This window comes from Trichoderma citrinoviride (assembly GCF_003025115.1).
Source record: "Trichoderma citrinoviride strain TUCIM 6016 unplaced genomic scaffold BBK36scaffold_6, whole genome shotgun sequence".
Taxonomy (NCBI): domain Eukaryota; kingdom Fungi; phylum Ascomycota; class Sordariomycetes; order Hypocreales; family Hypocreaceae; genus Trichoderma; species Trichoderma citrinoviride.
In genome coordinates, this window is record NW_020194714.1 from 900,964 (window position 1) to 914,773 (window position 13,810).

Consider the following 13,810-nt stretch of genomic DNA (forward strand, 5'->3'; position numbering starts at 1 on the left):
GATCCAAGTGACGGCTGATATCGTCAATGATATGATATTCAACGGCGAGGAAAACAAGGTTGAGCAGCGCGGCGGCTTGCAGAAGCTAACCACAAACACACGCCAGCATACATAATACGCTCTTGGCTCTTTGAGATCGTGAGAGCGCCGAGAGACAACAGCCAGGGGGTTCCCTGGATGCAACCCCATACAGTGCGAGGGTGAAGCACCGGAAGATGGCTTCCAGCCAGACAACGTGCGCCCGGCTGTGGAGTGACGAGGACGCTATACCGGTTATCACCATAGAAGCACACTTTAACTGTAATAAGGTGTGCCGGGGGTCGATGGCTAGCCGATTGAAGGCCGCTAAGCGGCTGCGAAGATGAAGCTTGGCGTCTTGCTCAGACCAGCGGTTGACATTGTTTTGTCATGGCATCCCGGTGCCTTTTCGCCCTGAGCCACATTATGTTGGTGAACTTGGCAATGAGCTTGGCAGGAACTTTGATTCATGTCGAAGTAATCACTGTAATTGCGAGTTTCCACCCTTCTGCGACCTCTCCACATGAGGAACACCAGCTGTCCGATTGTCTGACATTGCTTATCATCCCGAGGTGAGGCGTAGCAGCGGAAAAGTTAAAATAAGGGCGACGGAAGGCGTATGAGGTGATAGCATCGAGAATTGGAATTGCATCGCGGGAACCTGCTGATGACGGTATGACGACGTGATGCTTGTTGATGGGCAGACGACGTGATGCTTGTTGATGGGCAAACAACGTGAGAAGCAATCAATCCCACCTACCGTTGTCGGCACTGGCACCTATTCCGGGCACCGATGATGCCCTGACCGACCCAAACGCGCGGTAACGTTGCTCAGTGGATGACATTCTGAATAAGATGCTGGTCCTCAGAGAGCAACAGACGGCTTTGAGAAGTCTAGAGGCGATGGAAGACGGCCGATGTATGTATTATGTGTTTAGCGCCACGCCAGAAATGAATCAGCGAAAGTAGCGAGAGACAGTTGAATTTCCCTCTGTCTCAGATCCTCACCGGGTCAGTCGACAATGTCGAAATGAAGAGACGGTTGATTTGCTCCTAACAAAGGATTCTAAGGAGGCGCTTCGCCGGGCCGCGTAGTCACCCAGGCTGTGCTTCGATGGACAATAAGCCACGACTGGAATGACGATGAGCAGTAGTCTGAGAGCGTCAAGTGCTGGGGCCTTGGCGCATGGAGATGAAGTGCTTGGCCGTCGATTATTTTGTGACGTGGCTGTCTCGCAAACTTGGGCGGCCTCTCGTGGCGGGTTTGAACGGCTTTGTTGCGATAGAGGCGATGACCTTTGGCGCGCGAGCGAGCTGTAAGTCGATGAGCAAGGTGAGCCCTGAATTTCGCTGTCTGGGCGCTGGAGGGGCGTGATGGCCGTCCGTGGTGGTTTGGAGTTTGCCCGCGCGGAGCAAATGTTGCCGCCAGCACGGCTGGATCGGGGTTACGGTCTGTAGACGGTGAGGAGAAGCAAAAGCTTGTTGGCACAGCCCCTGGAACTAGGTGAGGTCGACGTTGCCACGGACGGCCGCCCATCACATGATGATCTGATAAGGCACAATGGCGCTGGAAGAGGCAACGATGCTGCACTGCTGTGGCTCAGTGTCGATTTGTTGAGGCAAGGCTGAGGCCGTCTCATGATGCCAGACGGATGATTCATCACGGCATAAACCGTTCAAGATGCCCGGGCGTGATTACGTGGATAGGCGACCGAGGGTACAGGTACAAATCGAGCAGGTAATGTCCGATGGGCTCCAACGGCCAAGGTTTAGTATTGGGTACGCCCACAGAGCTAAGCGATTAGCCTAGCGATTGGAGGGAGTGCAGCAAGGCAGGCAGGCAGGACTCTGGCTTTGCACCCACAAGTAGCAGTTACCTGAGCAGACGACAATCGAGAGTCCCGTCTGTATCGCGACAACTTCAGTTACCGGTGTCTTTTCGCTGTGCACCAATTATTCCCTGCTGTGAGATGGCGTGCGTCGGTCAACAGCAGGTCAAGATGCAGACATGGTGCCATCCAATGAAGTCACCCGCTACTCGTTCAGCATTGTTCGACTTAGAAGACGCATTGCTACGTTAATTATCTGTCGGGCTGGCCTCTTGGCGCCTGAAGACCGACCCCAAGATTGTGGGCTCACAATCGTGCAACTTCAGATGTAACTCGCATACCTTAGCAGGTGTTGGCTCTCATGCGCTGTATCTGTACGTGAGAGTACTGAATACTCTTCTACACGTCAGAATCTCATATGAGAGAGGGTATTGGATACTTTTTGTTGCAGGTGGTTGATCCCATGCAGCGGCCAAGCGATGGGAGTCCGCATTGATTGCCGCTCCAAGCACCTCAAAACAGGGACCCGGCCGTGTTGTACCAAGGTACTTCGTCCATCATGCTGGTTTTGGGCAAGGCCTCCAAAGCCCCCAGCTGGACTTTCCTCATTGAAACGCTCGTGCTCGTCATCGCTACGGCGCCATTACTCGTGCGGCTCCGTCTGGGCAGGTAGAGATACCGTTTACTCAGGTTTCACGCCCCGGAGGAGTCCTCCGTGTGTCTTCTAAGGAGGGAGTAAGGCAATCGTTGGAGCTGGAGGTGCAAAGCACTGGGCAGCTGGAGAGCACCGCTCTTTTGCCTCGGGCGGCTGGGGAAGGGGGTACGGGTACTGTGAGGGAAAAATCGGTGCGGGCTTGGCCGCTGGCGTTTAGCGGTGCTACCCACTGGCGACTGCGTTGCCCGGCCCCTGTCGCGCCTTGGAAGAGGCAGGTAAAGTACCGGGTACCGGCACCTCACCTCCAAGCACCATGGCAGTTACCTTCTCGCCTCCAAGGTAGTATGTTTGCCATCGACCCGGTGAAGCGTCAGTAAGTTACACGCGTCTTGGGTATAATTAATGACGCCGAATGAAGACGAGCTTTCAAGATTTGCTGCATGTCAATCGCCCTGTAACCAGCCCGACAAGCAAGTTTTCGCCTGCGCTTCGCACCTCGCACAAAGATTGAAGCGCATGTACCAGTACCTGCCCTCCGTACCGTTAGCGTTTTAGGCGACCCCACTAAAATGGGTTGGCTTCAGTGGATCGCCGCCTGCCAATCAAGCACCCCTTCTCTTTGCACAGCCTCACCAATCCATGGCATGGTAACTCGCTGGCAATGCAGACTGGAGCGTCCTTCTCAACAGCAACAAGCCTTCCAGTCCTCCCTCTTTTCCGCCATAGCATATCCGCTCGCACACGGCACGATTCTCGCCTATACCTACTGCACAGCTCGTCGCTCGGGGCCATGTGCTGGCGCTGCTCTTGATCTCCTCAACAAAGCCGCTGCGGCGACCTCCTCTAGACGACGCATCGCACACCCCCTTGTCGACCCCATATGCCAGCAAATCTCGATATTAAACTGCCATCCCTCCCTCAGACACAACCCCTGGCCGGGCTGCTGGACTCTACAAACTTCGCCATTCCTTCTGCCTCTCCGCCATAGCCTCGCCCTCTTGACGAATCTCAGCTCGCCCTGCTGCCTTCAGAGGCGGCTGAGTGCTGACCATGGCGGACTCCAAACAGACCGAGCCCTCTGGGCCTCCAACCACCCGACGGAGAGCGTATGTCTTTGACCCCGACGCCAATCAGCCTGGCGAGGCTGGGTTCCATCTGTGCTTCTGATTAAAGACTGTTGGCTGACCCGAGTGCTTGCATGCATGCATGTCTCTAGGCCCACGATCACAATTGACACGACTGCCGTCAATCCCAACAGCAGCGTGACCGAGGTGACCCAAGACGTCAACGGGCAGCAGCAACCTGCGTATAGTAGCGTTTCCCCAAACTCCCATCCCGACGACGCGACCAGCCCCTCTACCATGGTAGAGCCGCCCTATGGCTTCTCTCAAGGAGGACGTCCCGATCTACGAACCGACACGTCCTTTGACACCAGCAGAGACAACAGCCGACCCACGAGCCCTCACAACATCTCGACTCCCATTGCCGCGCTGGGCAACGAGCATGGATTCTTGGTCGTGCCGCCGAATAACTTGAGGTCGCGACAGAATTCGGTGGACTCGGAGGATGCGTCTCGCTCTTTCGTCTCGGGAGGCGACGCCACAGTGGTGCCGTCCAGCTCGACGCAGACCGACAAGTACAAGACGACACCCACGAACGATAAGATCATGAGCGATGAGACGGCATTGAAGCCCGATGCCGGGACCGAGGGCGACTTTGAGGTTGAGAACAACCCGTTTGCCTTTACACCAGGCCAGCTCAACAAAATGTTTAACCCCAAGAATCTCGCGGCCTTCTACCAATTGGGCGGTTTGCGCGGCTTGGAACGCGGCCTGCGGACGGACCGCAAGGCTGGCTTGAGCACCGAAGAGAACTTGCTAGAGGGACGCGTTACTTTCAGCGAAGCTACATCGAAGAAGAGCGATAAGCACAACGGCGACGCCGCGCCGCCTCCAGCAAATGCTGTCCGCGTTTCGTCTCAGTCGAGCCAAAAACCCCAGGGATTCCAGGACCGATACCGCGTCTTCAGAGACAATCGGCTGCCGGAGAAGAAGGGCAAGAGCCTGCTGGAACTTATGTGGATCACTTACAATGACAAAGTCCTGATTCTCCTGTCCATTGCCGCCGCCGTCAGTCTCGCTGTCGGCCTTTACCAAACATTCGGTCAGCAGCACGATGCAAACGAGCCAAAGGTCGAATGGGTCGAGGGCGTTGCCATTATCGTTGCCATTGCCATTGTCGTCATTGTTGGATCGCTGAATGATTACCAAAAGGAACGCCAATTCGCAAAGTTGAACAAGAAAAAGCAAGATCGAAACGTCAAGGTTATCCGCTCCGGTCAAACGATGGAAATTTCTGTGTACGATCTCATGGTTGGCGACGTGATCCACCTCGAGCCTGGCGATTTGGTCCCTGTCGATGGAGTCTTGATTGAAGGCTTCGACGTCAAATGCGATGAATCTCAGACGACGGGTGAATCGGACATCATACGGAAAAAGAATGCCGACGAGGTCTACGAAGCCATTGAGAACCACGAGAACCTCAAGAAGATGGATCCCTTCATCCAGTCTGGCGCCCGCATCATGGAGGGTGTCGGCACTTACATGGCGACGTCGACTGGTATCTTCTCTTCCTACGGAAAGACTCTCATGGCGCTCAATGAGGACCCGGAAATGACGCCCCTCCAAGCGAAGCTCAATGTCATCGCCACGTACATTGCCAAGCTTGGTGGTGCTGCTGGTCTCTTCTTGTTCATCGTCCTGTTTATCGAGTTCCTCGTTCGCTTGCCGCATGACAACGGCACTCCGGCTCAGAAGGGACAGGACTTCCTCAACATCTTCATTGTGGTCGTCACCATCATTGTCGTCGCTGTTCCTGAAGGTCTACCTCTGGCTGTCACCTTGGCTCTTGCTTTTGCCACCACGCGCATGCTGCGGGATGCCAACCTGGTTCGACACCTGAAGGCTTGCGAAGTCATGGGCAATGCGACAACCATCTGCTCTGACAAAACAGGAACCCTGACCCAGAACAAGATGCAGGTCGTGGCCGGGACCGTGGGAATCAACAACGAGTTTAGCAATTCTCGTGTCCAAGATTCAGAGGACAATGGCAAGGTGCCCGCGTCGCAATTTGTCACCAAGCTGAGCGCCCCTGTTAAGGATCTGCTCTTGGACTCTATTGCACTGAACTCGACAGCATTCGAAGGTGACGTTGAGGGAGAAAAGACGTTCATTGGCTCCAAGACCGAGACGGCTCTCCTCCTCTTTGCCAGGGACCACCTGGGCATGGGCCCCGTCAGCGAGCTACGTCAGAACTCGACCACTCTGCAGCTGATCCCGTTCGACTCTGGCCGCAAATGCATGGGAATTGTTGTCCGCCTTCCCGACGGAACTGCTCGACTGTACGTCAAAGGCGCCTCGGAGATTCTGCTTGCCCAGTGTGAGCAGACCCTGCATGATCCATCGGTCGGCGCCGCTGTTGTGGCCATGTCGCAAGAAGATACCGACGCGATCAGTGATCTTATTGTTACGTACGCAAAACGGTCTCTGCGAACCATTGGTCTCTGCTATCGAGATTTCGAGTCCTGGCCTCCGCGCGGTCTTCGCACTGGCGAGAACAAGGGCGAAGTCCTGTTCGAGGATCTCTTCCAAAAGATGACTTTTGCCGGCTTGGTGGGTATCCAGGATCCTCTCCGAGAGGGTGTCTCCGAGGCCGTTAAGCTTTGTCAGATGGCCGGTGTCGTTGTTCGCATGGTTACTGGTGACAACAAGATCACTGCCGAGGCGATTGCCAAGGAATGCGGAATCGTGCAGTCAGACAGTGTGGTTATGGAAGGCCCCGAGTTCCGCAACTTGAGCAAGCTCAAGCAAAAGGAGATCATTCCCCGGCTGCACGTGCTTGCGCGATCCAGCCCCGAAGACAAGCGCATCCTGGTCAAGCGACTCAAGGAGATGGGAGAGACCGTTGCCGTGACAGGTGATGGTACCAACGACGCTCCCGCTCTCAAGATGGCCGATGTTGGTTTCTCCATGGGCATCGCGGGTACTGAAGTTGCCAAGGAGGCGTCGGCAATCATCCTCATGGATGACAACTTTGCCAGCATTGTCAAGGCCCTGAAATGGGGCCGTGCCGTCAATGATGCCGTCAAGCGATTCTTGCAGTTCCAGCTCACCGTCAATATCACCGCCGTCATCCTGACCTTTGTTACTGCTGTGTCCAGCGAGTCTGAGAGTAGTGTTCTGACGGCCGTCCAGCTGCTCTGGGTCAACCTGATCATGGACACGCTGGCGGCTCTCGCCCTTGCCACGGACCCTCCGCAGGACAGTGTTTTGGACAGGAAGCCCGAACCCAAGGGCTCTTCTATCATCTCGCCGACCATGTGGAAGATGATTATCGGACAAGCGCTGTACCAGCTGGCCATTACGTTCCTGCTGTACTATGGAAGTACCAAGGTCGTCGGGCCTATTGTTGGAGATGACAATCTCAAGCATGAGGACATTGAGACGCTGGTCTTCAACACCTTTGTGTGGATGCAAATTTTCAACCAGTGGAAGTAAGTAACATTTATAGCCTGGCCCCAAGCTCTGCGATGAGATGCTAACCGATTTTATAGCAACCGACGCCTGGATAACAAGTTCAACATCTTTGAGGGCCTCACGCGCAACTGGTTTTTCATTGCCATCAGCACTCTCATGATGGGCGGTCAGATCCTGATCGTCTTCGTTGGTGGCGCTGCCTTCCAGATTGCGAAGAAGGACCAGTCCGGAGGCATGTGGGGGATTGCCCTCGTGCTTGGATTCCTCTCCATCCCCGTTGGTGCTCTCATCCGCCTGATCCCCGACACCTTTGTCGTCAAGCTGGTGCCCGAATTCCTCAAGCGACGCGCGAAGCAGGTCCCTGGCCTGACGATCTCGGACGAGGAGATGGACATGTACCCAGAGCCATTGGCCGATGTGCGCGACGAACTGAACTTTTTGAGGCGCATGAAGGGAGGGCGCCTCAACAACCTCAAGTTTGCCATCCAGCACCCGAAGGAGATGATTGCACGGTCTAGGAGCCAGTCTCACTCGCGGTCCAACTCCTTCAATGCCTCGTCGGAAACGCAGGGCCGCGAAGATAGTTTCCCCTCGCGGGTTGCCACCCCCATCTCGCAACAGCGCTCGCGGTCGACCCGGTCGACCCGGTCGCGCTCCAACTCTGCTCTGGGAGCGCCCACGGTCATGGCCGGAATCGTCGCCGCCGGAGTTGCGGCAGGATGGTCACCCATCGGCCGACCATCAGCGGAGGATAGGGAGGCCATGATGCAGCTCTATCAACAGCAGCTACAGCAGCCGAGAACAGAAGGTAGCTCGGAGCAGGGACAGCAGCCCGCAGAAGGGCACAGCAGCGAGGTGCAGAAATAGGCGTAAAGGGAGTTGAAGGCTTTGCATAATACGATTCCCCATGGGTATGATGATTTGTTTATATTTTTTAGTTTCCCCTCCATACTCTTCTTTCTCTTGCCCGCTCACTCTTGCCCCTTTTCTCATTTCCTCTTACCGAATTTTCTCTTCTCTTTTCTTTCTGGGTAAAACATTGCATAGGCTCGTTGCGTTAGACGGTCTCGGCTGCGCTTTGCAATTATTGATAGACGGAACACACGATTGACTCACTGGTAATGCGATGAAGATTAAAATTGAAAGTAATGGATTTTCTCTTACTTTTGTCCTTTGATACCTCTCTTTTAGTATTCTTATCAAGCATCATTACTTATTGTCATGTTGTATGAAGAGAAGTTTTCTTTTATGCTGCTGTTTGTGTCTTGTCGTGTGAGACTTGTATGTGATCTTTGAATGACCTGCGGTTAATGTATACGAGTTGAGTGAGGTGTGGCCGAGTTTGATGAGAAGCGGGTTGGTTCTGATGCTATATGATATTGCGGCATTGTTTCGAATTCAAGTGTGTGTGTTCCGTACCTAGGTATGCAGTATGTAGGAATCAATGTATGGTCTGGTATGGTTTGGTATCGTTGCTAAATTTGCGGTCAACTTGATTGATGGTGGAAGAAAAATGAATGAGAACCTGAACAGCCTCTGCATGATATCCCTGATTTAGCAAGTTGATGTACGTTGGCCGTTGATCTTTCTACACAGTTATATATATATATATATATATATATATATACTCAGATGTAATGCGATGTGTCCCTTTGAAACCTTGAGGCTGTCATGAACACCACCTGTCTGTAAGGGCGTAGATTAGGCAGGTCCTGTAAAGCAGATTACTCCGTCATGAATCGACGACGAGTCTACATGCTTTCTTTGTTGAATTTACAGTTAAGTTCTAAGAGCGTGGATAATCGCGCGCGCGCGGGTGTGTGTGACATTCTCGTCTGACAGCCGGGGAAGAAACAGCTGCAGCTAATGGTGCAAGGGAGAGAGAGGAGGTGGGAAATGATGGGAGCCTAAAGGATGGGGAGATGGGGATGGATGGGGTTGCATACATAGGCTGTATTGGAAGGTGTTGTGTCTCTGTGTATGTATGTATGAGTAGTGTGTTGGGATTGATTGCTTAGAGTAGGCAGGGGGGCAGTACTGCGATTGGGAGTTGAGATTGATCTGATCTTCTTTACTGAAGGTGTATGTTGATAATGTTTGTTTGAGGTGTTTGTGGAGAGGCAATAAGATCAGCGAACACTCTTGGGTTCTCAGGTAGTGGCACAACAGTTACGAGGCAAGGGCTTGATTAAGGCGAGAAGAAAAAAGTCTTTGAAACTCTACGGGAATATCCACGTGCGAGACTTACTTCGGAAGATTTATCTTCATCCTTTCTCTCTGTGTCCCTCTAACAAAATGTGGGTAAGAGAGAGCAGTCGATAGATGATACGAGAGGTTTACGGAGGAAGGGAAGCGAGTCAGGTTGGGTATTGCTACTCCGTAATCGTGGTAGCAGTCACGACTCATCGCTCGATATGGTAACAACAAGAGACCACTATTTTTCAGGCATGGGTCAACCTGGTTCTTGAGTTCTCTGACAGGAGAAGAGGGGAGAGGGAGTGACTCGTTGAGGGTGCGTTCATTCATTGCTCGGGTAGTATGCAGAATTTCTGTTTTAGGCGGGCGGCATTGTGTGGCTTGCTGGATTTACATGCCGTGATCTGTTTTGTCTGGATGGAAGAGGAGTGAAGTCTGGGGTTTTTCTTTGCATGGGATAATGCAAGGTTGTTTGCGGCATTGTTGGCTTGCATGGACTGAGGGTTATCGCTCGGCTTTTATCAGGAGGGAGAGGGAGATGGAAGAGTTTGAGTGGATGAGAAAGAAGTAGAGGATTTATGTTACTTGCCGGGTGTGTGTGTGTGTCTGCATGAGAGCTCTTGCTGTAAAGGTGAAGAGCCGAGAAGAGAAGAGGCAAACGCAGGATGATGAAGTGAGTGATTTGGTGAAAGGGATGGGCGTGATTGCATGCAGCATGAAGCGAGTTGTTTGACAAATGGCTGAATGCCTAATTCTACGAGAAAGAAGAGAGAGAGAGAGAGAAACATAGAGACGGAGAATGAGTGCTTTGTGTCATGTGGGTGCGTCTTCACAAGGCATGTAAGGCATGTCTTGCAATGCATCACACTAGAGGAGAGTCTTGGTTGAACGGGCTAAAACGATGGGCGAGATACGTGGACGGCTGTGACTTGCGAGGAGATGATACAGCATGAAATCCAGATGGAAGCTGTGAATCACGCATGCTGTGACTTGCAGTCGGTAAAGGATAGCAAATAGGCAGGCAGACGGACACTCTGGATATGCTTAACTGATTGATTGATGCTCGTCGGAATGGGTTGTTTGTTCTGGTCGGATGCTGTGCTCAACGTCAGGCAAATAATAAGAGGTATATTAAGATGTACCTCCTCCCTCGGCCGCCCCCCTTGGCTCTTTTTGTCCCTTTTCTACGTATTTGTAGCACGTCGGAGCTATTTCATACTGTCCGAACCAACTCTTAACCTTGGTTATCTCTATCTTAATTTTTGCCTTCTTCCCACTTCCCTTTTCCATTATTTTTTTTTTCTTTTTTTCTCTCTCTTCTTTTCAAGACTTACACTAGACCGCTCTGCTCTTGTTGCAACCAACCCTGTTCTTTCGCAGTCTCCATCTTGTCTCTTCTTCCGTCTTGTTCCCCTTTCACCTCGCTGCGTTCTTGACTTGACGTTCTCGTCTCTTGTCCTGACTCGTCATTTCCGCCGAGCCTCATGGTTCAGTTGGGCGCCAGTGCGTAATCCATCGGTTGTCAGCAAAGCAAATTGACACCTGTTTAATCATCTTGAGCATCGCTCTCACCATCTCGTCTTCACACATCTCTCAACACAGACAAAAAAAAAGAACTCACATAAAATCAACCAAGAGAAATCAACAACCTCGTCCTTTCGCCGGCTCAACGCGTGGCAACTCCGGCGCTTTCTGGCAGACTGTCGCGGCAACTTGTCGGCTCGGTTCCACAACTCCCTTTGATTCGATTCACGCCTCCGCCGTCTCTGCTACTTATTTCTTTGTTCTGCTTCACCCACCTTTTTCTGCCCCCTTCTTTCTCCTTGCGCAAACTTTCCATCTCTTCCTCTTCTTCTTCTTCGTCTTCTTCCGCATAAGAGCCTTCTTTTTTCTTTAAAAAAAACTCTCCCTTTGTCTTTTCTCTCTTCGCTCTGTTTTCGAGCCACATCTGATTCCTTTCTGTCTTATCCTGTCTTCCCGCCATATTACGTGTGCCGTGTGCTAGGACCTCTTCGTCCTCGAGGGCTTCGACAGGCAACCGTCCACCCAACCAACGCACGCGTCAAACAAAGTGACAGTCTTTTTCGATGAAGCGAGCGCCTGCAGGCAAAAAGGGCGTGGCCCTGTCGAAGCGCAGCCAGGCGGCGGCCGATGCCTTTGACCGGCTGCCCGAGAACCCAACCATTGAGGAGATCAAGGAGGCGACGGTCAACGTCTCGCTGGCGGAACTCGAGGAGAGAGTGGCCGACGTGCGCGACTCGTGGGAGACGGACTCGCTGCTGGAGGATGCCATGGAGGAACTGACGGACGAGAGTGGAGTGTACTCTGGTAGTAAGTTGCCACCCTCTTTGGCCTCGTTGTGATTCCGTCGGCTTTTCGTCCATCTGCTCTCCGGACGACAAAAGGCCTCAAGTTGTCTCCTAATGCCTCATTTTTGGCTTCTGGGTTGCCGGAGAAGCGCGTGGGCGGCTTTTTTCCCCCCAGTCTCACCACTTCTGTGACGGTGGCTTCATCTTCACCCTTGACAATCAACCCCCCCCCCCCTCGAAAGCCGAGGGTAGAACAAGCAACAAGCCAGAGAGCCCAGGGCCGCAACTAGCTGTTGGTGGCAACCGAGGCCGGCTCCAATCTGGCTCTTGTTCTCCTGTGGCTGGCCCCCTAAATCATGGACTGTCTCGACAATACACCCATGATGGATTCTCAGTTGTGAGACGATGAAGATGATTGAGCGCGGCGCTGACCCTTGTCCAACCCGCAGGACCAGACACTTGCACGCCGGAGGAGGCTTGCCGGCTGCGCCGCGAGCTGCGTGAACACGGCCCTGCCGTCTTCTGCCAGCGCACCGTCGATGCCCGTCGCTACAGTGCAAAGAAGCTGCTCAGCGCCTTTGGCATCCGGCCGCCCGCCTTTCTCGAGGGCCAGCCGGACGACGCCTACTTCCCCCTCCTGTCGCTGGCCATTACGCGCGAGCTGTCCAAGCGGGCCAAGCTGATGCGCTACAACACCGTCGACGACGCCGTGCGCCTCATCGACAAGAGCCAGAACATCATCGTCATCACCGGCGCCGGCATCTCCACGTCGCTGGGCATCCCCGACTTCCGCTCCCAGGGCACCGGTCTGTACTCCAAGCTGGCGCACCTGGGGCTCAACGACCCCCAGGAGGTCTTTGACATTGAGGTCTTCAAGCAGGATCCCACCATCTTCTACTCCGTCGCCAAGGACATCATCCCGTCCGCCGACCGCTTCACGCCCACTCACAAGTTCATCGCCATGCTGCACGAGCGCGGCAAGCTGCTCACCAACTACTCGCAAAACATTGACAACCTCGAGATCAAGGCGGGCCTGCCCAAGGAGAAGCTCATCCAGTGCCACGGCTCGTTCGGCACCGCCAGCTGCGTCCAGTGCCACTACCAGATCGAGGGCGAGAAGATCTTCCCCGACATCCGGGCCGGCAAGATCCCCCGGTGCACCCGATGCCTCTCGTCTCTCAAGGCCGCCGGCGCGCCCAAGCGAAAGCGGTCCGCCGGCGCCGAGAAGAAGCGGAAGCGCTGGGCCGACGAGAGCTCCGACGACAACAACTCCGAGTACGACGTGCCCAGTGCCGGCGTCATGAAGCCCGACATCACCTTCTTCGGCGAGGAGCTGCCCGACGAGTTCTCGCGCCGCCTGACGGAGAACGACCGCGACAAGGCCGACCTGGTGATTGTCATTGGCACCTCGCTCAAGGTCACGCCCGTGTCCGAGATTGCCAGCTTCCTGCCGCCGCACATTCCGCAGATTTACATCTCGCGCCAGTCCGTCACGCACATCAACTTTGACATTGACCTGCTGGGCGACTGCGACGTGGTCGTTGCCGAGCTTTGCCGGCAGCTCAAGTGGCCGCTTGTGCACGAGATGGTGCCGCCCGACCAGGAGATATCGGTGCGGACCGAGCCGGGATATCCCAACCGTCATGTCTTTACGACGAACAAGCCCTACGTGCTCGAGAATGGCGACGGCGCCAAGGACGCTGAGACGGCGCAAGACGACGAGTTCGTCAAAGAGGGTAAGGCCACCAAGAGCTCGTCAAATCGCAGGAGTCCTCCCACTCGTAGGGGCTCCCCGACGAATGGCAAAGCCAAAGATGCCACCAACAAGCCTGCGCAAAACGGCAAGGATGGGAAGCAAGCCAAAGGAACTAAGAGCACCTGAAACCGTGGAAAGCACTGGGGGCGCCTGCTCACTTATTCTCGTGATTTTCTTTGATTGCCCTTTGTGTCGATTTCCTTTTTTTTTTTTTCCATTCGAGTCCAGTTGAGTCTGCTCCAGAGACGAGAGCAGACTTTAGGCGTTCCGGATCCCTTGTTTTATTTTTCTTCATAATCGCTCTGCCGCTTTAACCTTTTTGTTTCATTTTTGTCTTTCTGTTTGAGTTTCTTGTTTTCTCGAAAGACTTGAGCTTTTTTATGACTGTTTAATTCGTGAGGGTTTGTCAAGCGAGCTTTGGCATTCTACACTTTTCTTCCTTTATTTTGTTTTATCCAGAGGGAGGGATATACACGTATAGGGGCAGTGACAGGACAAGGGATGGCTTAGAT

The 13,810-nt window shown here is 53.7% G+C and overlaps 2 protein-coding genes across 2 annotated transcripts; both read left to right on the plus strand.

Annotated features, from left to right (window-relative positions):
- The first annotated feature begins 3,278 nt into the window (after positions 1-3,278).
- Positions 3,279-8,142, plus strand: BBK36DRAFT_1135207 (cation transporting ATPase). The gene is given in 4 exon segments (XM_024892556.1): positions 3,279-3,354; positions 3,365-3,608; positions 3,719-7,054; positions 7,115-8,142. The coding sequence occupies 3 exon segments, from the start codon at positions 3,553-3,555 to the stop codon at positions 7,902-7,904; spliced, it is 4,182 nt and encodes a 1,393-aa protein (XP_024750245.1). The 5' UTR covers positions 3,279-3,354; positions 3,365-3,552; the 3' UTR covers positions 7,905-8,142.
- Positions 8,143-11,320: 3,178 nt separating this feature from the next.
- On the plus strand, positions 11,321-13,424 carry BBK36DRAFT_1117179 (SIR2-domain-containing protein; the record flags this gene model as incomplete). Its single annotated transcript, XM_024890323.1, has 3 exons — positions 11,321-11,564; positions 11,992-13,311; positions 13,357-13,424. 3 exons carry the CDS (start codon positions 11,321-11,323, stop codon positions 13,422-13,424), a joined length of 1,632 nt encoding a protein of 543 aa, XP_024750246.1.
- Between the last annotated feature and the right edge of the window lie 386 nt (positions 13,425-13,810).

What these genes read in the sequence shown, in the direction of transcription:
- BBK36DRAFT_1135207 (XM_024892556.1), top strand. Translation starts at nt 3,553, where the DNA reads ATGGCGGACTCCAAACAGACCGAGCCCTCTGGGCCTCCAACCACCCGA. An exon ending in CCAACCACCCGACGGAGAGC is followed by an intron (nt 3,609 to 3,718) that starts GTATGTCTTTGA and finishes GCATGTCTCTAG; the next exon opens with GCCCACGATCACAATTGACA. An exon ending in CAAATTTTCAACCAGTGGAA is followed by an intron (nt 7,055 to 7,114) that starts GTAAGTAACATT and finishes CCGATTTTATAG; the next exon opens with CAACCGACGCCTGGATAACA.